This window comes from Eleutherodactylus coqui, chromosome 4 (assembly GCF_035609145.1).
Source record: "Eleutherodactylus coqui strain aEleCoq1 chromosome 4, aEleCoq1.hap1, whole genome shotgun sequence".
NCBI classification, from domain to species: Eukaryota; Metazoa; Chordata; class Amphibia; order Anura; family Eleutherodactylidae; genus Eleutherodactylus; species Eleutherodactylus coqui.
Window position 1 is genome coordinate 73,977,682 of NC_089840.1, and position 27,396 is coordinate 74,005,077.

The following is a 27,396-nucleotide window of genomic DNA, read 5'->3' on the forward strand; positions in this document are numbered from 1 at the left end:
TCCATTGCCAGTTTATTTATGTTCAGTTAACCCCTTAGTGACCAAGCCTGTTTGCGCCTTAATGACCAGGCCAAATTTTGAAAATCTGACATATGTCACTTTAACATGGAATAACTCCGTAAAGGTTTTGCATATCCAAGCGATTCTGACATTGTCTTTTCACCACATATTGTGCTTCATTTAGGTGGTAAAAATAGATCAATAGAATTTGTGTATATTTATTATAAGCGCCAAAATTGGAAAAAGTTTTAAAAAAAATTCATTTATTTTCACATTTTTAACTGCAATATCTCAAATATGTGCAAACATACTGGTCAAATGTTTGATAAGTTATATATTTCCATCTGTTTACTTTATTCTGGAAGCACATTTGAGAAACTTTAGGTTTTTAACCAGTTAGGAGACGTACAGATTTAACATTACTTATTAACATTTTGAGGAACATTTTCTTTTCCTGCACCAAGCCAAGATTGCAAAGGCAGCCAACAGCAGGGAGCTGTCACATACACAGACCCCGCGGCTTTAATCCACAGGACTGGCATGTATTACGGCCCTGGGGATTAAAGCTCAGCCAGCCATGACGTGAAAACATTTATGGGCGGTCACTAAGGGGTTAAAATGAGTTACATCTTTTCTGATTTATAAAGTTAATCTGGATTCAGGAGCTCCTCTTCTTACGTTTCCACAAACTTTCACACTGTTGGGTCTGTGCATTTTGCAATGGAGAAAAGGGGGCAAGGGCCTTAGGGGCATACATGGCAGATCTGAGCAAGCAGTGCTGCAGTGTAAAGCATGGGGTAATGCATGATCAGCAATGAGTCCAGATAGATTTGTGATGACTTTCAAGCATTTTACTTTATCATTCTACAGATAGAAAGTATACTTTTTCCAAACAATAACTAGTATGATTATTGGAGGGGTATTCTGGGACTTCTCAGCTGATTCCTAGGGCCGCTATTACTTTGGTAAATGCAGGAAGCAGAATGTGCTGACTAAAGCATAATGGACCAGGTGCTGCTGCCGGCATAGCCCTCATTGAAGTCAATGGGACCCGTGTCTGCAGTACCAACCCAGGTCGCTGCGATATGGTCAACGCTTTGCGCTTCTTGCACTGACTGCAGTGACAGCGGCCCTGGGAATCAGCTGAGCAGCAGGCGCTTGCCAGTCCTCTATTGATAACCTGTCGGTCATCAATAGAAAAATTATTTAAGAAGTCCCAGAATACCCCTCTAAAAGGGCTTGTCCAAGTTCTTTTCTGTGCTTTTGCACAGGAACAAAAATTGCTAAATTAATGGAGGCGGCACAGGGATCATTCCGGCGCACCCACCTCTATTCACAGTAAACAGGCAGTTGATCATAAATGAGTGACTACCTGTTTACACGGGTCAATCCGCCATTCCGTTTTATGCCTGCATAAATTGAACAACGTACGAGAAGCAAATGAATTCTCATTTGTCGTCCCATTAGGACATGCAAGGAACGATAGTCGTTCAGATTCCCGCAGGATGCAGGACGCGGAACGATTTATTGGCATGTGTAAAAGAGCATTAATGCAGACGGAATACAAAGGTGTAATTAAAGGGGTATTATAGAGATGGGACTCTTTTTTTTCATGGTTTCACCCCCAAAACCGAGGGAGGGATGTCTCTTTTTTCCCATTCCTTCTAATTTTCGAGGTGGCTTCTCTCACCTGCAGTGATGTCATGGAATAGAGCGCTAACAGCGCATGCTCGGGCCGCCGCTCCATTTATTTTAATGGGGCTGATAAAAATGGCAGAGCAGTTTTGAAAGTAAATGGAGTTGCACTGAGCGACTTTCAATCTCCTTCTTACTGTGACCCGGCAGTGAGAAGGAATGGGGAAACAAGACCCCGTTCTCTGGATCGGTGGGGGTCTTAACAGTCGGCAAACAGTAGATGGGTGAAAACGGGAAAAAAATGTCCCATCTCCAGAGTATCCCATTATTAAAGTATAGAAGGATCACTTTCGATGGGTATTATTTGGTTTTCTGATGTGTATTTGGATAGACTATATTATGATGTAAAGCTGGCCATAAGAGATAACACATTCATTGTGCTTTTGCTCTTCAGGTGGAAAACAGCGCAGAGTATATTTTAGAAACCATTGACTCTCTTCAGAAACATTCTTGGGTGGCTGATATACAAGACTGTATAGATCCCGGGTGAGTCTTATTTAACATATATTTACCCTTGACTCATATAGGTTAGTGCTAACCGTTTTTTTCAACAATTTCTTAAAGGAGTTTTCCAATTTTAAAGAAGACCCGTCACGCCTTCTGACAGGTGGGAAGGTCTGGATATCTCTATAGCCAAAACCCCATGGATGAGTTTTTGCTTTAGTTCTCCTCTGTTTGCCTTCAAAGACTTCCGTTATTTTCAGAACCCAATATTAATCCATTGTCAAGTGAGCGGTCTCCACCTCCCACTGTCAATGAGATGTTGTCAGCCATTGACATAGCGGATGGTTACTGCCCACTTGACAGTGGACTATTATTGGGCTTCGAGAGTAATAGCAGCCATTGCCTAAGAACGAGGAGGGCTAGAAGAAAACTAAAAAGAGGGAAGGTATGCAACCTATCCTGCGTGTCAAAGGAAGAGGCAAGTGCTTTTTAAGCATTTAAGACCTATTCACAGGATAAGTGGCACGTCACATGACCTTGCAGGTCCTGTACAAAGATCACACGGGCTAGAGTTGATAGTCCCAGCACAGTATACAGGACATCACTGGGGACTTTATGTTCCGGGGCATGTGGCTTGCACATGATTGGCTGCAGCGGTCATGTGTGTATACAGGCACGTCACCGTTTCAGCCATGTAATCAAAGACCAGACGATCAAAGCAATTCAGAATTTAACTGCTTAGTGCTGTTTTTTTTACAGTTTTCGATCCTTCTCTTCATTTCTTCCAACAACTCGGACAATCCTGTTAATTATATCAAAATACAATCACAAACTATTCCCTTTTTTTAGGTCAATTTACCAAGTTGTATTCTAGTTTTGTCATCCATGAAACCTACTCCTCACTTAGAAGGGCGCTCAGAGTCATGGAGGTGGACCACACCGGCCTTTCCCTGCCAGGATCACCTAGAGGGACAGCTCTCTTGCTGGTTGTTTATAGAAAGAAATCTGTAGATGCTGCGGGCAGAGAGGGGCCGGCGCCGTCCGCCCCTGTGACTCTAAGCGCTCTTCCAAGCAAACTTGAAAGTATGTTTATTCTGAAATGCTGCAGTGTTTCAGTATAATCCATGCACAGACACAATATGGATACCTGTCCTAGGTTCATTCCTGTAGAGTTTTTAAAAAACAGCATGAACCTGGTGACAGATTCCCTTTAACTACTACAGAGGCAGCAACAGAAAGCGCTAGAATTGGACAGACAAACGCTCCATAAACAATTACTTAGTATTTTTACTATACACCCTTAGGCTTATTCCCACCAGCGTATATCGGCTGTCGTTTTCACGGTCGGCCGATATACGCTTAAATCTAAGCAGTCCCCCCCTCTGAACCATCAGAGTTTGAACTGACTGACAAGTGAACGAGCCGGCACTGATTTTTATTGCAGCTGAAACTGAATAACGAACGAGAACCTCACGAGTCAGTCGTTGGCTAATCTAATTATAATCGTTTTGTCTAAACGCACCTTTAGGCTTTATTCCCACAAGCGTATATCGGCCACTGTTTTCACGGCCGGCCGATATACGCTACGATGTAAGGTTTAAAGCTTCATGAACGGGCGCACAAATCTAACGTTTGTGCGTCCGTTCAGACGGTATGGGCCCCTGGTGCATTTACGCCGAGGCCGCCATGCCATTTCCCCTTACCTCCCCCTCGCTGGCTCACCTCTTCTTTCTCTCCTCCCCTCCAGCTGATAGCAAAGGGAGGGGTGGGGCGGAGCTAAGTACTGCCCCGTCCCGCCTTCTCCCATCGCTGGCTGCGGACAAGGGGTAGGAGGTTAGCTCCGCCTCTGACCCATCCCCTCCCATTGCAATCAGATGGAGGGGAGGAGAGAAGAGAGCGGGAGTTTAGCAGTCACGCTGCTAAACTCCCTCCCACCTCCCTTCTCCGGCCGCTGTCCTTGGCTCCCATAGGAGCTTATGCAGCGGCTGACGTATTCCGGCCCAAAAGATAGTTCCAGGACTATCTTTTAGGCCTGACGTAAAAACGTCCGGCGCTATATTGGCCTTGCCGGGCGCTTTTACGTCTCAGGAATACAGCCATGTGATCTGATGCATTGGAATCCAATGCATATGATTACCGCGTATATCGGCTGGCTGTGAAAATGGCGAGCCGATATACGCTCGTGGGAAAGAGGCCTTAGCTAGTGGTTTTTTAGGTGATCCTGAGCCAGTTCTTCGTTTCCTGAAACTTTGCTCTATTTTGCATATCATGGATATGGCACAAGATATTATGTGTAAATAGTAGGGAATAACCGTGTATTATGGATTGTCTCTCATGGAAATGTCAATCTCACTTCAGTCAGTGATTAAGTTAAAAATTGGCCATCTATGAGTAAATGAAAAGTCCGAGCCGCTGCAGGTACAGTTTGATATTTATGTTTCTTTTACAGAGATATTGGCATTTTTCTGTATTGTAACGACAATTTTTGCAAATGTGACAACAGGAAATGCAGCTCAGTAATTCGTCACTTTAGAATCACTTTCTCGGGAATCAATACAAACTGTTGGTATTCAGATACATTGACCTAATCTGTTACATTAACAGTTCTAATGTTTTTTCCTTGCAGAGACAGTGGAGATGACATAGAACTGTCTTCTTGTGAGCAGGGCGCATGTCTGCCTAGTCGGGTCTCATCATGTAGCTGCGAGTTTCTTGCTGACGGTAAGGACTGTTATTGGTGATGCAGATTAAAGCCAACCTCCAGTTACTACTTAAAAAGCAATGTAAAGTCAGTGACCTCGATAGTGAATGCCGTTATGCTTGTAGGAAATGTAGTGGAAGTCACTATAAACCTGACATGATAGTTAATACAAAAAGTAGGGCAATAAGAAGAGCAGCTGCAAGGAAAAGTCCATAGATAAAGGGAAAAAAAGTCACACACAGGCATATGCTTCTACACGGAGCAAGAAATCGTTCATTGGAGCTAACGAGAAAATGACACGATTTGTAACGATCATCGTTTTGAATATCTTGTCATTTCACTTGTCAGGTCGCTCGTTTCTCTGTTATGGGTATGTTTAGACTGAACGATTAATTGCTCAGGTGGGTATGGAAATGTGCTAACGAAGCCGTAAGTAAGTGCGCACGGAAGTTGTTGTAAGTTAGCATGGAAGTTGTTGTAAGAACAAAAGAGGGGTTTAACACGCCCAGAAAGTGCTCTACTATTGGCTGTTAAAACATGGTATGATCGCAGAAGTACATTATGACGTACGTCACAGGAGCAATGTAAAAAGCCTCAAGGAATGACTCGCCATTGCGTTCGCCGACAGGCACGTCAGCGGCAGACACCTGTGTAACCGCACAGAAGGGCAAGAAAATAAAATAAATGCAATAACGTCTCTTTTTTTATCTATTAGAATTGACATTACTCCTCTGCTATCAATCTAGTGGTTGAAAAGTAATGGGCCAGGTGCCCTCTGCTGTCTGTTTCTGTCTCTGAGGCAAATCATTTATTTATTGCTGCTTTTAATGGCGTTACGTATTCAGCAGTCGTGTACTGAGATTATCATCATTCACATCAGTCCCTGTCCTCAATCGTACTCACAATCTAAATTCTCAATGTCACTAATATGCAGCGTAAACGCCCTGACCTGTAGCTACTGACGATACTACACCGACATACCAAAAGTCATGGGATAGGAACTAATATTGCGTAGGACCCCCTCTAGCCTGCAGCAACTTGACGTGGCATCGATTCCACAACTGAATGGAAGATGACTGGAGGGATGTTGAGCCGTGCCGTCTAGATAGTAACCCACAGCTCCATTGTATTGGTAGGCTCAGGATCCCGGCAGCGTTTTTCGGAGTGTTTTTGGTTAAAGGCGCATTGATAACAGTGCAGTTTTAATATTCATTTTGTATGGTTTAGTCCTAGTATTAGCAAATTTAGTTATTACGCATGAAGCGGAGGTCTTTGCTATTCCTGTTCAGCAATGTTCTGCTCCCATTAGTTCTCTGAAACACATTTATATCAGCAGAAATCCAGACAGCTTCTAGGTCTTCATATCTGCACCATTACACAGCAATAAGAGAACTGACAGCGGATGAATAGAGGACCTCATATAACGGCGCACGGAAGATCAGATGCAAGCTAGGATGTCCGTAGCTATGATAAACCGGAGACAAACAGCAAACCTTTCAGTAGTCACCTTGACTGCCATACTTGTAACTAATCATGAATATTAATCTGATCTGTCTAGTTATTTGTCTTCATGACCCAAAGCAATAATGTATCTACCTACTGGCTGTCTTTAGCCCCTTAAAGGGGTTGTCTCGCGAAATCAAGTGGGGTCATACACTTCTGTATGGCCATATTAATGCACTTTGTAATATACATCGTGCATTAAATATGAGCCATACAGAAGTTATTCACTTACCTGCTCCGTTGCTGGCGTCCTCGTCTCCATGGTTCCGTCTAAATTCGCTGGCAGCTTGCTTTTTTAGACGCGCTTGCGCAGTCCGTTCTTCTCCTTTCAGCACGAGCCGCTTCAGTGTGCTCCCCGCTACAGCTCTTCTGCGCATGCACAGACGAGCTGTCACTGCTCGGGAGCGCGCTGGAGCGTCCATTCTGTAGCATCCTCTGTTAGAGGAAGGTGCAGAGCCGCCCAGCTGTCCCGAGAAGCCGCCCAGCTGTCCCGCCGTCCTGGTAAGTGATGGGCCGGGGGGGCTGCCGCTGCGCCGGGGGCGGGCTGCGCCGGGGGGGGGCTGCCGCTGTGATGGGGGGGCTGCCGCTGTGATGGGGGGGCTGTTGCTGTGCCGGGGGGGGCTGCCGCTGCGCCGGGGGGGGCTGCCGCTGTGATGGGGGGGCTGTCGCTGCGATGGGGGGGCTGTCACTGTGCCGGGGGGGGCTGCCGCTGTGATGGGGGGGCTGCCGCTGCGATGGGGGGGCTGTCGCTGCGATGGGGGGGTTTTCGCTGTGCCGGGGGGGGGGCTGCCGCTGTGATGGGGGGGCTGCCGCTGTGCCGGGGGGGGGGGGGGCTGCGCCGGTTACCTGCTGCCTGGCGGTTGGTGACTGGTCGGCCGTGTTCACTCCAGGGGTCCGGTCGGCGGCTGCGGGGCGTCTGGTTGTCAGGGAGACACAGCTGGTAGCGTCTCGGGAGCGCGCACGTCGGGCTACAGCAAGCGACGGGAAAAGAGCCGGCGGCCATCTTGGGAAAATTTTTATAAGTTGCTGAAACGCTGGAACGGTAAGTACAAACCAGCTAGAAAAGTCATTTACAGGGGGGCTTAGTAATGTATGCTTAATTAGGGGGACTGGGCAAAAAAAAAAATCCACTCCTGCCTCGAGACATCTCCTTTAAGGACCAGGCTGTTTTGTACCTTAAGGACCAGACTTTTATTAGGGATTTTACCCATGTGGCGGTTTTACTGCCCTAATTTTTTTCCTTTAGCTATCAAACTTATTTTTGCTGCCTTTATTTTCCCGTGACATAGAGGACTATTTTTTAAATATCTTTTTCACTGCCTTTTTCCCCCCTGTTTTTTAGTTTTATTGGGGGTAAAAAGTAAAAAGAAAAAAGATTTTTTTTTTTAAAAACATTTCTAGTGATTTTTTTTTCTAATTAGTATATTTACGCTAAAAAATAAAATATGGGAAAGGGTTCCCCATTTTGTTTCGGACGTTTTGATATATAGTATGTATGGTTTTGGATTACAGGGCAGATATAGAGATGGTTTTGGTTGGCGGCTGTTTTGTGTTATTTTCTTTTTTATGTATGTATTGTTGTTTTATTTTGTAATTTTTATTTACTTATGTATGTAATTATGTTTTTTACTATCTATGTCCCCCATGACGTTATGTAAGACCTCTGGGGGACATTCACGTGTTTTGTTGTTTTTTTTTCTTTTTTTATTTGACACTTTCCCATTGTAGCTGAGGCATCCTCCTGCCTTCTCCTCTGGGTTATCAGCTGTCACTAACAGCTGATAACCCGTGCTGCCTTTCATTGATTGCAGAGGCAGGAGGTTTGAATCCCTACCGTAATTTTACCTACGGCTGGGCTTTAGGGCTTATTCAGATGACCGTATATCGGCCAGGTATTCACGCCGGCCGATATACGGCATCCCTCTCTGCAGGGGGAGGAGGCTGGAAGAGCTAGGAGCAGTGCTCTGAGCTCCCGCCCCCTCTCTGCCTCCTCTCCACCCCCTCTCCGCCCCTCTGCACTATTTGCAATGAGAGGGGACGGGGCGGGGCTACATTTCAGGAATTAACTCCACCCTGTCCCGCCTCCCCTCATTGCAAATAGTGGAGAGGGGGTGGAGAGTTGGCAGAGAGGGGGCGGGAGCTCAGAGCACTCCTCCCGGGTCTTCCAGCCTCCTACCCTGCAGAGAGGGATGCCGTATATCGGCCGGCGTGAATACCCGGCTGATATACGGTCGTCTGAATAAGCCCTCAAGCCCAGGACCAGGGGCCGTATATTTACAGTGCCTGGTCCTAAACTGGTTAAGAATGATTAATGATATTATAAACAGCAATATGTACCGAATCCATAAAACGAACATCTGGAATACAGTGTGCTGCTCTTCTGTTACTATTTTACATCGTCCGTTCTTCATTGGGTTGAGGAAAATATGGTCATTTTTAATATACATTGATTTATTACAATGAAGTGCTAAATATTGTATTACGTGGTTTATATTTGGCCTTCTTTGCACCATTATTTTAGTTTTTTGTAATAAAAGCTACAAAATAGATGGTTTAAAACCGTTTTGGTTGCATATAATTATTTCATCAATTGTATCAATCCTTTTAAATTGGTGAAAATGTTCATTTCAATAAATGAGGTATGTACAATGTGGTGTGAGCATAGTGCACTGAGGAATATCTTCTTGTATTCATACCAGGAGCTTACCGGCCACTAGAAATGTGCGGCCAGGATGTTTCTGCAGCATCTGCGATGCCTCATCCGCCACCTGCTGTAACTCCTCAGATCCGTAGCCGGGAGCATTCTTCAGCAGACCACCTGATACACGTCCCTCTAGAGAACTTCCTGCAGACCTTGGAGACTCCGGCATCTAACCAAGGAGCAGGTACACTAAGCAGCTAATTAGGAAGCTATTGATCCCCACGATGGTCACCTGGATTGTTCTTTTAATTAAAAAAAGGAAAAAAATAATTAGCTGCACTTGAATTTTTAGCTGCTGCAGCTGTTCGTGCGGATAAGCTGGCCACGGACGCAGCAATAAAAATTAATGAACTAACGGTGATTAAAGATCATTTATGAGACTAACTGTGATAAAAGATCCTTAATGACCATCGTTACGTTTATGGAACTAAAATTTGTGGCCTTCGTTGATGGAAAATTGTTGACGAGTTTACGTTTTGTTATAATAAATGTTTAAAAAAGTTGGAAAAGCTAATTAGCTGCTGTACCATAGGATACACGCCGAGTCAGTTTTCACATTTCGATCTTTACCAATTTTATGTCCTATTAGTACCCAATATCTTGATAAAATATTAATGAAATAGTAAAGGAAAAATGTATCTATAGCAGCAACATACTCTGCAGCGCTGTACGGAGATCGTCTCCATTCACGTGAGACCATATCCCAGCAGGGCTCACAAACTAGTTCCCTTATCTCACACACATTAGGGACAATTTCATAGGAAGACAGTTAACCTACCAGCATGTTTTTGACATATGAGAGAAAAATAAAGTTTCAACCCGAAACCGACACAAAGACAGAGAGAACGTAAAAACTGTATGGGCAGGCCCAGACCCCAGTGCTGCAAAACAATATACAGCGCTGAACCTGTTCATAGCCATATTATGGCCACTGAGCAGCTTATAATGTATAGGCTACGTCATGGTTTTCCAATGCGCTGTATGTACATCAAATTAACCCATTAACCCTTTGCAATCCAATTTTGGATTCAGGGTTTCCTAGGGGGCTTTCTATTTCTGCCATTATACAATGACGCCATCTGCTGGCTAGAGCTAGTACTACAGTATGGGACATGCTGGAGAGGCCCCTGACAACAGAGCAGCCAGTAATATACAATAAGAATACCCTGACGGACATCTTCTGACATTGGAGATGTACAGCCTTCAATCAGAATGTCTTCAGACGTAAGACAGTGGATTGGGAAGGGTTAAGGACCAGGCACTGTAAATATACGGCGCTTGGTCCTGGGCTTGAATCCTGGCCGATAGTAAATATATTGTGCAGAATTAAAGCTCCTGCACACAGGCAGGAGCAAGTCTGGTCCTCGGATATCAAACACAGCCAAAGACCCAGAGAAGACGGAAGCGGATTTTAACCGCTTCTGCGTTCTCCTTTACAAGCTACATAGTACTCAATGAGCAGTGTATAGCGTGCAGGAAGCGGCACTGACATTTCCTGCGTGAGACTCAACGATCGCATGATCGCCGGCAACCTCCAGCATATCAGAGAGGGTCTTAGCAGACCCCTGAGCAGCTCGCTCTGACAGTGACTACTGTCACACTAGTGGGATGTTTTACCCTGTAACTGGTGCTCCTATGGACGCCCCACTTAGGGCTCTTTCACATGGGCGACAGAGCCCTTAGAGTAGGAAAATGTAAAATTGGGGGAAAAAAATAGTGTGAATGTCCCCCAATAGTGTTATATGATGTTATGAGGGACATGGATGTTAAAAAAAAAGTTAGAAAAATAAGTACAAAAAATTAGAGAATAAAATAAAAATATAAATGAAAAAAGAAAATGAGCCAACACTGACACTAACCGAAAACGTTGCCATATACGCCCTGTAATCCGAGACTATCCAAATAAAACCACCACATAGGTAAAATCGCTAAAAAAGTGTCTGGCCCTTTAGGACTAAAAACACTCTGGTCTTTAGGGGATTAAAAATCATTCTCGGTTACTATCTGCACAGGGGCTCCCTTCAGCTTATGGCTGAGAACATCACATGAGAAAACGCATAATATACTTATTATATAGAAGTATTTTACATCTATTCAAGTTTTAGTGTTATTTTACTCATGAAATTTTGGACATTTTGGAACTTTGTGGCTTTAGGTGAAGAAGGGGAGAAAGATGCCGAGATAAACCTGCTGGAGTATCCTTGGTTCCACGGGACGCTGTCCAGGATAAAGGCGGCTCAGCTTGTGCTCGCCGGTGGAACTCGCAGTCACGGACTATTTGTCATCAGGCAAAGTGAGACGCGCCCAGGAGAGTATGTGCTTACTTTCAACTTTCAAGGCAAAGCAAAGGCAAGTGCGCTATGGGAAGTTTCTTCTGTTTATTGGTAAAGCGTTAAAACGTTACCACCCCAGGCCGTATATTGTATGAAGACTGGATGTGTCCATTGGAGTGAGCCTAATGGTTGTGATTAATGTCAGTGTTGTAGAAGCAAGAAGTGAATGATCTGCTTGTATAGCAGTGATTGTTCTGTATTCTGACCCTCTCAGCACAGGGTTGGTCCAGGCAGACAGACACCAGTTGACCAAAAAAAGCGAATTATGTATTTTTTTCTGACAATGTTCATCTTTCAGGGTAAATAATGCGTTACTTTGATAGTTCATGATACATCGTACTTTTATAGATGCAGTGATATGTTTTTGAAATTTTTATTTAGTTTTTCCATTATAAATATAGGAAAAGGAGCAGTTAAAACATTTTTTTTTCAAAATGATTAATGAAACGTTTTCAAACTGATTTTTCACATTTTTTCAGTCCCCATAGAGAGCATGAACTTGCGATTGTTCGATCGCGATTGCAGTATGATGTAATACCATAGTATTGCATTGTACTGCAATCTGACAGGCAATCTATAGAGCCACGCTGCAGATCTCTTAACAGGAGTGCTGTCAGAATTTACCTTTAAAATCCTAAAAAAAGTCACCCCCCCCCCTGATGGGACCTGAACTGAAGCTATCTCTGCTATTAGTGAAAAGTAGTGAAAGGAAAACTAACCAGTGGAAATCTGTACATTTCCTGCATTTTGTGCCAGAAAGAATTGCATGGTAGACTCCATTATTTTTTCTAGCACAAAATACCAGAATCAAATGGAAACCTGCCAAAACAGAGACCTATCGGTCTCTGTTTCAGCAGCTTTTAATTAAAGGCAGAGATGGCGTCCGTTCAGGTCCCTTGCAGTTTTTGAGATTTTAAATGGAAAGCTTGACAGTCCCCCTGGATGGAGACCGTAAAGCGATGTGATCAAGACCCCAAGAATCTGCACAATATTTCATTGGTGAGAGTACAACTACTGTGTTTTCCCAAAAATAAGCCCTACCTTGATTTTTTTTAGAATTTTCGGGGAGCCTTGAAATATAAGCCCTACCCCAAAAATAAGCCCTAGCTAGATTACATATAAAAATGCAATACATTACATAGCAGACGCGGTCTATTTCCTTGCTCTGCTCTCTGGAGCTCCAGTACGCTTGTTTCAGTCCTCGGCCACCGACAGAAGATAGCTTCCTGGAAGCAATGGCTCTGATTGGTTCTCGAGCGCTGCTCAGCCAATCAATACAGTGCTCGATTGGCTAAACAGCACTCAAGGAACCAATCACAGCCATCTTTTCTTGGAGGTGGGGTTTATGAATTGCTGAATCACTGCTTCATCAGTTCATAAATCCCACCTCCACAAAGTGATGGCTGTGATTGGCTGAGCAGCCCTCACAGCCATCACATTGGTTCATTGAGTGCTGTATTGATTGGCTGAGCAGCTAGCAAAATGCCTTTACTTCTAAAAGTGGGAAAAGCCCTTTTAAAGACAAGGACAACCCTCTTTACAATAAAGCTGGCCTCTCTCACTTCTGGCGATCAACTATTCCCAGCAGGTAAAGCCTCATCTACACATCTATTTCCCTTACAGACGCTGGGAAAGTGTAGCATTACATGGTGGCCATTCCAACGAATAGCCGTCTATGTTACAGAGCAGTGTAAGAAGAACTAAAGGCATACTGTTTAGAGGTGGGAGGTTGTAAGTAATTTGGCATTAGTGGATGCCGGTTCAGGTCTCTTCTTTTCTGGAGACCTATTAGTTATCTTGATGCATTGTACCATCTAGATGAAATCATAATGCGAGCATCTCAGTTATTGTTTTGAGAGCACAGGTTTTTTTTTATATGTGCTGGACAATTACATATTCTGATCAACAGGCAATGACCTTAAATGGGTTATAAAGGTTTTAAAAATTGAGGACCTATCCTTAGGATAGGCCATCCAGATCTGATTGGTGGAGAGCCAACTCCCATTAGTGGAGAACCAACTCCCAGAACTCTTGTGAACCTCTGTGTGTAGGTGCCACGGGGCTGCAACCCCTTCAATATGTGCGTCTGATTACTATCTTGTTCATAGTCAGAACATTGCACTTTTTATAGCGGCAGTTTTGAGTTCTGCAACACTGTAGTACTCAGAATGGCCACTATGAAAAGTACGGCATTCTGAGTACAAACGGGATGGTAATCAGTTGTAAACTTTGAAGGCACTACAGTGCTCACACAAGCACCATGGCCTTTTCAAACAACTTATCGGTGGGTTGCTGGAAGTTGGCCCCCACCAATGAGATATTGATGATCTGTTTTGAGGGTAGATCATTAATTCTAAGATCTGGATAGCCACTTTAATCTACTGCGCTGAGCAATCGTGTTTATGCTGGAGTCTGGGGAGATAGCTGTTGACCGAACATGGGCAATCCTTTTTCCCTCAGGTCTCTGCATGGGGTGAGACTGGTGGCTCCTGTACACATTCGATTATGGGAACAATGATTTTCTTACATTACTAAAAATGTTAAAAAGCTGTTGAATTTTTAATTGAGATGTTTTAACTCTTCTCACTTTTTTTTCTCAGCACCTGCGATTGTCTCTGAATGAGAATGGTCAGTGTCACGTACAGCATCTGTGGTTCCAGACCATATTTGATATGCTGAAACACTTTCACTCCCATCCAATACCTCTAGAATCTGGTGGCTCAGCTGACATCACTCTGCGCAGTTATGTTGTTGCACAGAACACATCATCTGGTAAGTTTTGCTTCACACTTGATCTCTTACTTAACTTGTCCCTCCAGAAAAAAACTGAAAACACCACTTTTGCCCCAAGGAAAGTTGCACAGTCTACCTCTAACGTTATACTTACTTGGTCTTAGCTATTCATGGTGGTTTTCATTTTGGGGGCTGCGTCAGGTCCCAAACAAAAAAGAACTATCTGTACGTGCGTTGTTTAACTATTATACATCATTTTTGCATTTCTGCCCTCCCTTATGGCATCTTATTTGGTATGGAGTTTATCGACTGGAGATACCAAAGTAAGAACCTGTGGGCAACATGCATCTCACATATGCCTAATGTGCCACCCTCAGGGGTAGGCAAGTTTCTAAGATTCAGGAGCCTTATTCGTCAAATATAGAATACAATTTAAACTCCTCACTCTCATCCGTAAAGCTCTCCACAGTGCTGCACCTCCTATATCTCCTCCCTCATCTCGGCCTACCACCCTACCCATTCTCTCCTCACCACTAATCACCTTAGACTAAATTCCTCTTTAATCCAGAACTTCCACTCCTGCCTCTAAGATTTTACACAAGCTGCACCAGTTTTCTGGAATGCGCTACCTCAGGCAATCAGGTTAATCCCCAACTCCCACAGCTTTAAGCGTGCCCGAAAAAAAACACATGTTTTTAGGGAGGTTTATCATATTCCCTAATCAAAACTCGACTCCATTTACCCTGCTTATAGACTCCCCCTTGGAAACCAGACCCCCTTCTTTCACTGCATCCCCCTACACCCCATTGCACCTCTTTTCTACTTATTCACGAACATGACTGATGATAGACTCACACAGCTTTATGTACACTCTAAAGCCCATCACCTAGAAGGAGTTGTCGTTTTGCTGCAAAACTCGGCATGCAGTTACATCTCAGGCAGATGGGCAAATTATTAGAGTTGGGCTGTGATTAGATGAGCGGTCTTGTCACCTGAGGCCCTGAAAGTGGTTACACCCATGGCCTGTAAAAAGACTCTCTGAGGCTACTTGTGTGTAGTGGACCTCTTTATCTGCTTGTGTAGACACTCAGTTACAGCAAATGTGGACCAATATGCCGCAAGATAACATGTGGAACCTGTATGCCTCCATGTCCGTAACACATCTTACATCCAAGCCAGAGGCAGGCCAACAGGGTACAAGAGTCTCCATGCCCACCTGTATCACATCTTACATCCAAGCTAGAAACGGTACAAGAGGGTACTAGAGCCTCCATGCCTGCCCGTATCACATCTTATATCCAAGCTAGAGGCGGTACAACAGGGTACTAGAGCCTCCATGCTCACCCGTATCACATCTTATATCCAAGCTAGAGGCGGTACAACAGAGTACTAGAGCCTCCATGCCCACTTGTATCACATCTTGTATCCAAGCTAGAGGAGGTACAACAGGGTACTAGAGCCTCCATGCCCACTTGTATCACATCTTGTATCCAAGCTAGAGGAGGTACAACAGGGTACTAGGGCCTCTATGTCTGCCCGTATCACATCTTGTATCCAAGCTAGAGGGGGTACAACAGGGTACTAGAGCCTCCATGCCCGCTCGTATCACATCTTGCATCCAAGCTAGAAGAGGTACAACAGGGTACTAGAGCCTCCATGCCCGCTCGTATCACATCTTGCATCCAAGCTAGAGGAGGTACAACAGGGTACTAGAGCCTCCATGCTCACCCGTATCACATCTTATATCCAAGCTAGAGGCGGTACAACAGAGTACTAGAGCCTCCATGCCCACTTGTATCACATCTTGTATCCAAGCTAGAGGAGGTACAACAGGGTACTAGAGCCTCCATGCCCACTTGTATCACATCTTGTATCCAAGCTAGAGGAGGTACAACAGGGTACTAGGGCCTCTATGTCTGCCCGTATCACATCTTGTATCCAAGCTAGAGGGGGTACAACAGGGTACTAGAGCCTCCATGCCCGCTCGTATCACATCTTGCATCCAAGCTAGAGGAGGTACAACAGGGTACTAGAGCCTCCCTTCCAGTGTTCAGTTTTATGCAATAAATGATCCTTTTGTTCTGATATTGTTATCACATACTTATATTAACATTACAATCACACATATAAAGTTTCAATCGATTCCGACAACTTCTTGGTGCTTGATTTTTTTCTTTCTTAGTGTATATATGTGTAGTATCCTATGTGTATACTTGCTTATAGTCTGTGAGCTCTTGTGAGCCCTCACTCTTATTGTTCAAGCCGTGCATCAGTTAAATATTGTATGTAATGGCTGGCGCTATACAAATAAAGATTATTATTACCCAGAAGAGTGATCTGGCATGGGCGCTCCTATATGATGACTGCTCTGCTCAACCATAGCAGGGTGACTACTATAACAGGAGAGCTACTCTGTTTTCTCTTCTGTTTTGGGGGCAGTAAGGTGTCTTTGACTGTGCTGGCCTCAGCAAACAGCTATTCGGGCGGGTTCTTGGGTGACCGACCCGTGCCATTCTACTATTGATGACCTCTCCTTAGGAGAGGGCATAAATAGTTTACAATTGGACATTCCCTTTAAAGTTATAGTTCTCTTCCTTCAAAGACAAGTTACAAAGAATACATCTATTGATTATTGCAGAAGCTTGTCACCTTGTTGATGAGAACAGTATAGTTTTATTCCTTCTAGAGGAAAATGATCATTTAATATCACTTACTAAAGAATCATATACAGGTATACATATATGGCTTCATATACAGTTACAAAAAAAATAAGTGAACCCAAAATTACCTGGATTTCTGCAATGATCACTAATAAATGTGGTCTGATTGTTATCTAAATCATAACTATAGACAAACACAATCTAACCAAAGTAATAACACACAAACAGTGGTATTGTTTATTGAGTACATTGAGTAACAATCCACAATGCAGGAGAAAAAGTATGTGAATCCCTTTTTTAATTAGGGCTTCAAAGGCCAATTGACAAAACATGTTTCACTTAAGGAGATTAGATGTGTGAGTTTCGCAGGTACTTTGCCCATTAAATAAAGGCAGACAGAGCCAGGTTACTGACAAATCTGTTCTTCTCAAGAGAGGTTGGTTAGTGTGAACATTGCCTTGATGCAAGCAACTTTCTGAAGGCCACAGAAGATATATTATAGAGAGTGAGACCCATGAATCTGGAAAAGGCTATAAAACATTGCTAAAGATCTGGGTGTATGTGAATCAATGCCAGATTATTTACCAATGGAGAAAATTCAGGACCCTTGCTATTCTCCCAAGCAGTGGACATCATGTTAAGAGCACTCTTAGATCAGAACAGACAATCCAGAAAGGGGTGAAAAAAACCAAAGGGTAACAGAAAATGACCTACAGAAGGCTCTGAAAACTGCAGAAACCTCTGTTCATGTGTCCAGCATTAGAAGAAAAGTGAACAAGAATGGTGTTCATAGAAGGACACCACAAAGAGAGATGCTGATTTAGAAAAGAACGTCGCAGTCCGTCTCAAACTTGTCTGAGAGAGCCCGAATTTTCCATAATGCTTTTGGGAAAATCTATGGACAAATTGGACAAAAGTGGAACTTTTTGGCACAAATATACAAAACTATTTGTGGAGAAAAAAAGGACACACTAAAACCTCATCCCAACTGTGAAGCTTGGTGGAAGTAGCATCATGGTTTGGGGGTGCTTTGCTACCTCAGTGCTTGGGCACCTTGCGATCATTGAGGGAACAGTGAATTCTAATATATAGCAAAACCTTTTTTGAGAGCATATTAAGGGCAGCAGTCCATGAAGTCAAGCTGATGAGATGTTGGGTAGAAAACCCCTTTTACACAGAACAGTTATCTTCAGATTCTCGCTAGATCGCCAAATTCTGAACAGTCATTCAGTGTAAATGCTGCCAGTGACTGAACGATCAACGGTAAATTGTTCATTGTTCAGTTTAGGCAGGTATAAAAAACAAACGACAATCAGCCTATGTAAACAGGCAGTCATTCATCTGTGAATGGCTGCCTGTTTACTGTGAATGAAGGTGGGCAGCCAGAAAGATCTCCGATCCGCTCCACCTCCATTCACTGAGTGATCAGCACTCCTGACAATCGTTCTGTTTAAAAGGACCCTGAATCAACTAAAGAATGGTTGAAAAAGATTTGTTTTAGGATGGCCCAGTCAGAGTTCTGACCTTCACCATACAGAGATGCTGTGGCATGACCCGAAGAGGGCTGTGCACACAAAGCATTCCAGAAATGTATATGAAGTGAAACACATTTGCAGGGAGGGATGATACAAGCACTTCCTGAACTTCGTCCAAAAAGTTTTAGCAACTTTGGAAACTTTGGTGAAGATGATTGTTGCTAAAAGGGAATCTATAGTCAAGGGCTCACTTACTTTTTCTTTCCTCTCTGTGAATGTTTCCCCAATGTGCTCCATATAAGACAAACACTACAAATGTTTGTATGTGATTAGCTAGATTCTTTGACTATAATTGTGACTTAGATAACAATCAGACGATATTTTATTAACCCTTTCCAATCCACTGTCTGACGTCTAAAGACATTCTGATTAAAGGCTGTACAGTTTCCGATGTCGGAAGACGTCCAGCAGGGTATTCTTACTGTATATTACTATCCGCTCTGTTGTCGGGGGCTTCTCCAGCATGTCCCATACCACAGAACTGGCTCTAGCTAGCAGATGGCGCCATTGTATAATGGCAGAAAGCGAAAAACCCCTAGGAAACTCTGAATCCAAAATTGGATTGCAAAGGGTTAAGAGCACCTATTCCAAACAAAAACCGTGGGCAAAGTTGTCCAGATCTCCCACTATGTATAGTATGATGAATACAATAGGTCCTCTTCTAGTAGCTGTCCTATTGTATTCATCATACTATACAATTGCAAAGAAAAGTAAGTGAACCCTTTGGAATTACCTGGATTTCTGCTGTAATAAAATTTCATCTAATACATATATATATATATATATATATATATATATATATATATATATATATATATATATATATATAATAGTCATTGTCCTCCTTTGATTAGTGTATAAATCTTTTGATCCATTTCTTTATTTTTTTTAAGAACCTGGACCCTCTGGTGTTAGTTTCCAGCAACAAAGCTGCAGGACTGAGACCCAATCCCAACACTACTTCTCTACTTCTGGTGGAACGAGCATCCAGCCCGTAACTCCTCCAGAAAACTCATCTTCCACTACACACCCAGCATATCACAGAGTGGAAGGGACTCTTGGCACCAGAAGCCGAAGCAACAGTGCAGAGCTTTTGCTAGAATCATCCAATGGGAGCACAGAAGACTACCATGAAAGTGATGGGTCTCGGAGTAGGACAAGGGCTGTCGAGAATCAATATTCTTTTTACTGAAAAAATACAGTTTTTAAATTGCAGCACTAATCGTTTTCCACATTTCTAATTTAAGTGATATTGCTGAGAATTATTAGTAAGCCATTCGACGTTATAAGAAGCCAAACCAATAACAGTATTCAAACTGTATTGGCAGAAATGTGAGTACCTCACGCTATGAAATCCACATATGAGGGCCGCTACTGATCCCCTGTTTCAGCTCTCTGAAGCCTAGTTGTAATCAAAAATGGCTACAGATTTTCGGATAAATTTAAAGGGATATTCCCGTTTTGGTGTGTCATGGCCGAGATGGGAAAACGCGGAAGCTCTGTTCCGACCATGTATCGGAAAGAGCAGAGAGAGCCCTTAGCGCTGTGCATTTTTCCATAATTTTATTAAAGTGAATGGGAGCTCCGGAAACGATGTAGCACAGAGTGCAATACTGTTTCCATAACCTGTAGTGTTATGGAAACAATGTAACATGCTGTGCTACGCTGTTTCCATAGCTCCCATTCACTTCAATGAGAGCTACGGAAACGACGCAGTGCTAAACTCTTGGCTTTGTATGTAGGCTTTGGCCGGGTGGCTGGTAGCCATGGCACTGGTTTTCCATCTCGGCTATGAAAGGTGGAGATGGGAACACCCCTTTAATGTAACTGCAGTCTTCTTATGGAAGGTGGGCATCTCCTTAAAGCTCATGAGTTAGTACTAGCTTGTAGCCATTACTTTTTCACACTGCATTAGGAATGTAAATTTAAGTTGAATTAAAGGGGAGTGTGTGCGATTAGGAAAATAGGTACTTTTTCCCTAGAAACGGCAGCATTCTTGTCCAAAGGCCATATTGCAGCTCATCCTCATTGGCTTGACCTCAATACCGCCCACAGACAGAAGTGGCGCTATTTCTGTTGAAAAAAAGAATCCTATACTAAGAAATGATCTTTCTTCACTCCCCCTACATATCCCAGCTAAACACATCCTCAGAGATTATAGGGCTATCTATTTGTATACTGACTGCTATTTTTGACAGGGTGTGAGCAGAAGACTAATATGTTCCTGAAAATGATATAATTCTAAATGTCTATTTCCAAATATTATATAAAATAGTAAACACTATTAAAATGGAGTGTAGGTACACCGCATTACAAGACAGCAGGTTATCATATTCGGGTCCTGTTTCTCTGCGGGGAATACTGTTTCTTCTTGTGGAGCGCATGAAGTACACATAAGGAGTCTTATAGGCCATGCAATGCTTCCCTGGGAAAGGTAGGCAAATAAACTCTTACTTCCAGAAAGAAGACAAACGTGTCTTTCTATTGCCCCCTATTGGAAGTTAACAAAGTCACACTCTGACCCATTAACAGGCATTGCAACCTGACTAAGGCCAAAGGCACACAAGCCTATAAGAGCTTGTCCATGTTGCATCCAAAAAAAATTGGATGTTTTTTCATCTGTAAGCAGTTCTTTATGCCATCCGTATGCAGTCTGTGTGTCCTCTTATTGACTTCAGTATGTCATCCATTTTTAATGGCCCCCAAAAAATGGGCCCAATTATTTTTTTCTTCATTCTTTAACAATGGACTCATGAAACACTGGCAGCAGACAGACAGTATGGTGCTGCCTATTTTTTGCATTCCCATTGACTTGACAAGGGGGTCTCATCCACTGATTGGATGAGAAAAGTGCATACAGTGTTTTTTTTTTCATGTGATCTGTGGGTCCATATGAAAAACTGATAATGTGAGTTGGTACACTAACTACTATGGGTCTGAGTACTGTCAGAGCCTAGTTAGCTGTCGACTCGGACAGCAAATGACTGAAAATACACTTGTGTGCCTTAGGCCTAAGGAAATGAGCCAAACCAATATCTTCTACATAGAGAAAAGCCAACCATTCAGGCCATGTTTAAAAATTGTGCTCCGATATATTTCCAGTCATTATGATAATGGCTAAAATATGGTTGTCTTAACCTACAAGTTTGGGAATATAATATTAAAGTCAAAGACCATCCGCAGTTGCCTCACTTATTTTGGAGACCCTTGTTCCCACTATGGGATTTGCCCATTGTTTTGTACAAAATGACCCGAAACCTCTAGATCTGTCCAGCGTTCCTCTCTTCCTGTAGCAGAAGCACAAAGGTGCGCAGTTCAGCACAATTCATTCCTGCATGGTCTAGTAAAATATAGACATACCCAATTGTTACTTTGGTGACAGCATCGTGTGTGATCACAACTTGCATTCAATTCAGGCACAACTTGCTTTGACTTCCTTGGCCATTGTCCCCCCCCCCCCCCCCCCCCTAGAAGATGATGAAGATTGTTTGCTTTCTTTTATAGGGGAAAATCACACCCTTCTGCTATGAAAATCGGACCAGTCATACGTCATGCTAGTTTCATCATGTTACCAGTCACATAGTGCTATGTAGCTGTTCACCAAATGGCACAAATCTCCTTGTATCTCCAGCCTTAGCCAAACAAGCACCAGCAGCGTTAATTGCAGGTCTATACGGGTTAGGGGTTATTGGGCAGATATCATTTTAAGGTTCTTTAGTCCTTGCCCTGTTGTTAGCGAGCGTGGTAGGTATTTACTATTTATGTTGCTTATCTAATACTTTTTGTCTATTTAATGCATTTATTATTGACCATCTTATGTCATATTGACAGTCATTATACAAATGTTCCAAATCAGATAGGAGCATGAAAGGACAATTTCCAGTTTTTTAGTTCACAGGATTCAACGTTGTCCCTGTTTGGAAGTCAACAAAACCGAGCAGTGAAGACTAGTCAGGAACGTAGCTTTATGTGCGCCTATGGGAAATGGATTTAGTAGACATACTGCTGAAACAGGTAATGTTTTAGTAATATGATCTGCATTAAAGAGGTTATAAGAAAGAAGCCAAACATTTTTTAACGGTATGTTGGCTCCTGCGGCCACTGGTTCTTACAAGGGTTCCCTGGTTATGTATAAATATGGTTCAGTTGATATGGTAACATTTAACTATTACTCACAAATAGTGATTCATGAATTAACGTTGAGTCCTTGACCACATTAACGTTCCCAGTTTGGCTGTAGTATATAATATTTCACTAAGCCAAGTGTGGATGTGTATTGGGAGAATTCAGAAGGAATAGCTGTTAGCCAAACAGCTGGAGAAGTATGGCCACCGTAAGGCCTCATTCACACGAGCGTGATTTTAGCGCAGAAGAGGCATATGAAAAGATTGGGTCTAATAGAACCAATGGTTTCCTATGAAGGGGTTCAGATGAGGGAATTTTGGACGCGCAAAAAAAAGTTTGCACCTTCCAAAAATAGGACATGCGCGGCTACAATGCTCGCATCTAAGGTCCGTGCTGCGAGAAAAGATAGGACTATAGATGAGCGAGTATACTCGCTAAAGGCAATTGCTCGAGCAAGCATTGCCTTTAGCGAGTATCTCCCCGCTCGAGACTGCAGGTTCGGGTGCCGGCAGCGGGCACGGAGCTGCGGGGGAGAGTGGGGCGGAACGGAGGGGAGATCTCTCTCTCCCCCCCCCGCTCCCTCCTGCTGACAGCCGCTACTCACCGCTCCCCCGCGCCGGCACCCGAACCTGCAGTCTCGAGCGGGAGAGATACTCGCTAAAGGCAATGCTCGCTTGAGCAATTGCCTTTAGCGAGTATACTCACTCATCTCTAGATAGGACCTGACCTATCTTAGTTGCGTGCTGCGCTGAAGTTTCCATAGACTCTTATGGGAGCAAGATAGAAAGGGAGGAAGAGGGAGTTTGGCTATGAACCACGCTCAGAAAAGAAGACCGGTGTCTGTAGTTTAGGCATTAGAAGTCATTAGGAGGATTTCTACCGGCCCAAGGGAATTCCAAACAGCAGCGCATTTTTCTGCAACATGCGGGAGCGTGTGAACGGGCAATTTAACCGCCAATTAAGCTCGGCACTTGATAGCTGGAAATCACCCGTTCGCGCTATTTTTCATGCAGTTATCTGCTATCCTTTCACGCTCCTATTCTGCGCAAAAATACGCTCGTGTGAACGAGGCCTAACTGAGGTTTTTCCACAAGTTACTGCTGAGCACCAAGGGCCTTGGCAGTGGCTCACCACATGAGCATTTCATCATTTCAGAGTCAAAAAACTATTTGTCCATAGCGGGAAAACTCTTTAAATGCAAATGTTCGTCCAATGGTCCAATTTGAACTTCATTGGTAGTATGAGTGAAGATGCTCTTCAAATAAGTACAATAATTGTAATTCTAAAAACATCCATCTTAAACTAATGCTGATGATTATGTAGTTGGGGGTCAATAACGGTATATTCCCATCTTAAACAATATGGCATTTCCTCGGAATATGCCATAATTGACTGATGGGTACTGGCCCACCCTCACATCCACGTCTCTTTCTGTAACTCCCATAGACTCTCCATTTAACCAAATGGGAAGTACTACAGTAGATAAGTGACAAATGGGAGTCACGGGACCTCTGTTTTGTCCTAAAAAGGTTTTTGTTCTCATTTCATAAAGTGATAGCAATTCGCTAGCTCATGTCATCCTTTTATGATTGATGTAGGTCCAACCTTTGGGACTCTCGCCAAACCTGAGAATGAAGAAACTGCACCCCCTTCACTATTTTGCCTGCACAGCGGTGCTTATTGCCTGCTTGCTTTGCAGGGTACTGCAGCAGACCTGTATCCAAATTTCCCCATTTAGAACAGTGTTTCTCAACTCCAATCCTCAAGCATCCCCAACAGGTCAGGATTTGAGGATATCCTACACTTTCTGAGGTACTGACAATAGGTACATCATTTGTATAATGCTAAGGTAATCCTGAAAACATGACCTGTCGGGGTGCTCTCACATGGGTGGAATAATTGCAGCAGGATGCACCGCAAGATGCAGAGAGACAGAATGCCGCAACGAAATCCACAGGTCTGACTGTAAATTTTGATGCAGAATTTATTTTCAATTCTGCATCAAAATCCACAGATATCCTTCATATTTTGGTGTGAAATTTACCATGGCTTACAGTGCATCTTGCAGGCTAATTCTGCCTGTGTGAAAGGCCTTTTGGGGTTACTGGAGGACTGAAACACTGCTTTAGACCGGTGTTCCTCAACTCCAGTCCTCAGGGACCGCCAACAGGTCATGTTTTCAGGATTTCCTCAGTATTGCACAGGTGATGTAATTACTGTCGGTTCCTCAGACATTGCCACAGGTGTTCTTACTATAGGATATCCTGAAAACATGACCTGTTGGTGGTCCCTGAGGACTGGAGTTGGGGACCCCTGGTTTAGAAGAACTGAACTGTGGGCTTGTTCACAACTTAAAGCCAGCCACAATTATAATGAAGTCCAGCTGACATAGGCTGTTAGCGACATCTTCCTGTCCTCTGAATCCTGCGGTGAGTTATGGCCCTTTTCTATGAGAAAATACAGTTTTCAATATATTACAAATTTTCCTTTTCTGAAAGCTGGGGCTTGTAGTGATCTCCATCCATATGTGGTCACCTTTAACCCTTTCCAATTCACCGCCTGACGTCTTCAGACATTCTGATTGAAGGCTGTACAGCTGCGATGTCGGAAGACGTCCGGCAGGGTATTCTTACTGTATATTACTGGCCGCTCTGTTGTTCGGGGCTTCTCCAACATGTCCTGTACCGCAGTAGTACTGGTTCTAGCCAGCAGGTGGCGCCATTGTATAATGGCAGAAAGAGAAAGCCCCCTAGGAAAACCTGAATCCAAAATTGGATTGCAAAGGGTTAAGAAGACCATAGCCTGCGGAACCCAGAAATTGATTATTTTGCAGACTGGAAGCAGAGTTAAATTGTGTGTGGTACAAGATAGCACCGGATTCGTGGAGGTTTGGTTGAGCAGGTATTACAATGGATGGTTCACAACAGTGGACTTCTCCTTTTACTTTGGGTTTAGTTCTCTGAATTGGCGTGATTTTTTTCATATTCAAGAGAAGAAAGGCACCTTTCGTTTGACATACATTCTGTTTTCACAATAAAAACGGTCAACGATTCTTGTAAATGTCTTATTTTTAGAAAGCCCTGTAAACATGTAGACCAAGTGTAAACATTTGTGTTGTTGTATAATTGTTACTTAATTTAAAAACTGCCAAAATACACACATGTAAGGAATAGAGGTTTTTGGTAATGTAATGAATATTTCTATGTTTCCTTTCCTTTAGTGTACGTTCCTTTAAGAGTCGTTAATAAAAGATGCTTAAGTCTTCTGACTTTATTGAGTTTATATAACACTGCAACTACTACAATGAGTTCAGATGAAAATGCGGAGCGCCTAAACTTGCATTCACAAACTCTGTTTACTGCTGTACAGGGCGCAGGCAAAAAGACGGATCCATTCATTTATCTCAGTACTGGTGTCCTATATACTGAAGTAACAATAGCGTACTTTAATAGGAAGGCATGGATGCGCTACACGATGGTATGGTGTAGGGGCTCTTGGGAACCCCGGGACATGGATTTCAATTTTTGTCTCTCTAAGGCTGGGTTCAGGGTGGATTTGCTGCGGTTCTGCCGCGGTTTGACGTTGCATATGCGCAATGCGGCAAAACCGCTGCATTTGCAGTGCAGTGCAGCACAAATGTGTTTGGGCAAAAAGCTGTTCTTACAGGACAGATTTTTTTCTGCACAGCCGCAGTGCGGAAATGCAACTGCGGCGCGGTTTTTCAAGACGCAGCATGTCCATTCTTCTGTCTTTTCCGCAGCGCTTTTTTGTCCATAGACCTCTATAGACGCAGCAAAATCCGCACCAAAATACGCTGCAAAAAGTAAAAAAGCGGAAAAAAACGCTTGGGGATTTTTTCGCAAGAAAATCCGCAAGCCAAAATTAACCTTTGAAGCAGTTTTGCCGCAGAAGCAGTTCTTATGCGGCGAAACCGCAGCAAATCCGCCCTGTGTGAACCCAGCCTAAGTGCTGTGGGAACGCTGCTATGACTGAAGTAAGGAAATGTAAGTTCTGGTAGTATAGCCTATGGGAAAGCGTACTCGAAGGAGGCCCAACGCGGAATGGTACCTGAATCTGCATTTGGCCTCCTTCAAGTACACTTTCGCATAGGCCGTGCGTCAAGCATAGCAGCGGTTCCACGGGACTTAGAGAGAAGCAGCAATAGGATTTCAGCTCGCATGCTACTCTTCAACTTTGTAATTGTGTTTTCCTCTCTATCTCTTACACGGGCCACAACACAAAATTAAAATCCATGTTCCGGGGCTCAGAGGAGCCCGTGCCCCATAGCATTGTGTAGCTCATCCATGCCTTCCTATTCAAGTACACTATTGTTATTTCAATATAGGATACTGGTGATAAGATATAGCGTTGGATCCGGCTTTTTGACTATACGCTGCATTTCAGTCACTTCAATAAGAGGCCCCTGCTGCACATGTTCATCAACTATTTAAGACCATCTACCAACTTCACATTGATTGTATAACAGAAGGCAATGTTACATTCTGGGCCGTAGGTTTATAGCAATGTTCTTACACAATGGAAATTTTTAAAGGCTCTTGCAAGTCTTGCATGGAGCCGAACCTTTACTCTTATTAACCCCTTGAGTGGCACGCCCGGAAAATTTCCGGGACGAGCTCCACTGCTCATAGCAACATAGCCCGGAAGATTTCCGGGCTATGTATCACTATGGGAGCTGCAGAGCACAATGCCACAAGCTGTGACAGTGTGCTCTGCCTGCACAGACCCACAGAGAACAAAGCAAGGGCTTTGAAAAACCAGCAAAAGATATTGCCGATATGTCTGCAATCTCCTGCTTTGTTTACAGGTTGCCATAGAGACCATCGGCTTGTCAGAAGCAAGCCGATGGTCTCTGTGGCAGGGAGAGCTTGGTGCTTGGCTGTCAGAGGACAGCTAGGTACTAGCTCTTACAGCAGAGATCAGAGAAAACCTCTGATCTCTGCTGTGT

General features: G+C 43.5%; 1 protein-coding gene across 1 annotated transcript in view; it reads left to right on the top strand.

Moving 5' to 3' along the window:
- Positions 1–19,900, top strand: part of SH2B2 (SH2B adaptor protein 2) — a 102,737-nt gene extending 82,837 nt beyond the window's left edge. The window contains exons 4-9 of the mRNA XM_066599651.1: positions 2,090–2,181; positions 4,766–4,860; positions 9,043–9,228; positions 11,200–11,393; positions 13,978–14,149; positions 19,199–19,900. Of these exons, the coding sequence (XP_066455748.1) occupies positions 2,090–2,181; positions 4,766–4,860; positions 9,043–9,228; positions 11,200–11,393; positions 13,978–14,149; positions 19,199–19,497 (1,038 nt within the window). The 3' untranslated portion in view covers positions 19,498–19,900. The remainder of the gene's footprint in view (positions 1–2,089; positions 2,182–4,765; positions 4,861–9,042; positions 9,229–11,199; positions 11,394–13,977; positions 14,150–19,198) is intronic.
- The last annotated feature ends 7,496 nt before the right edge of the window (positions 19,901–27,396 follow it).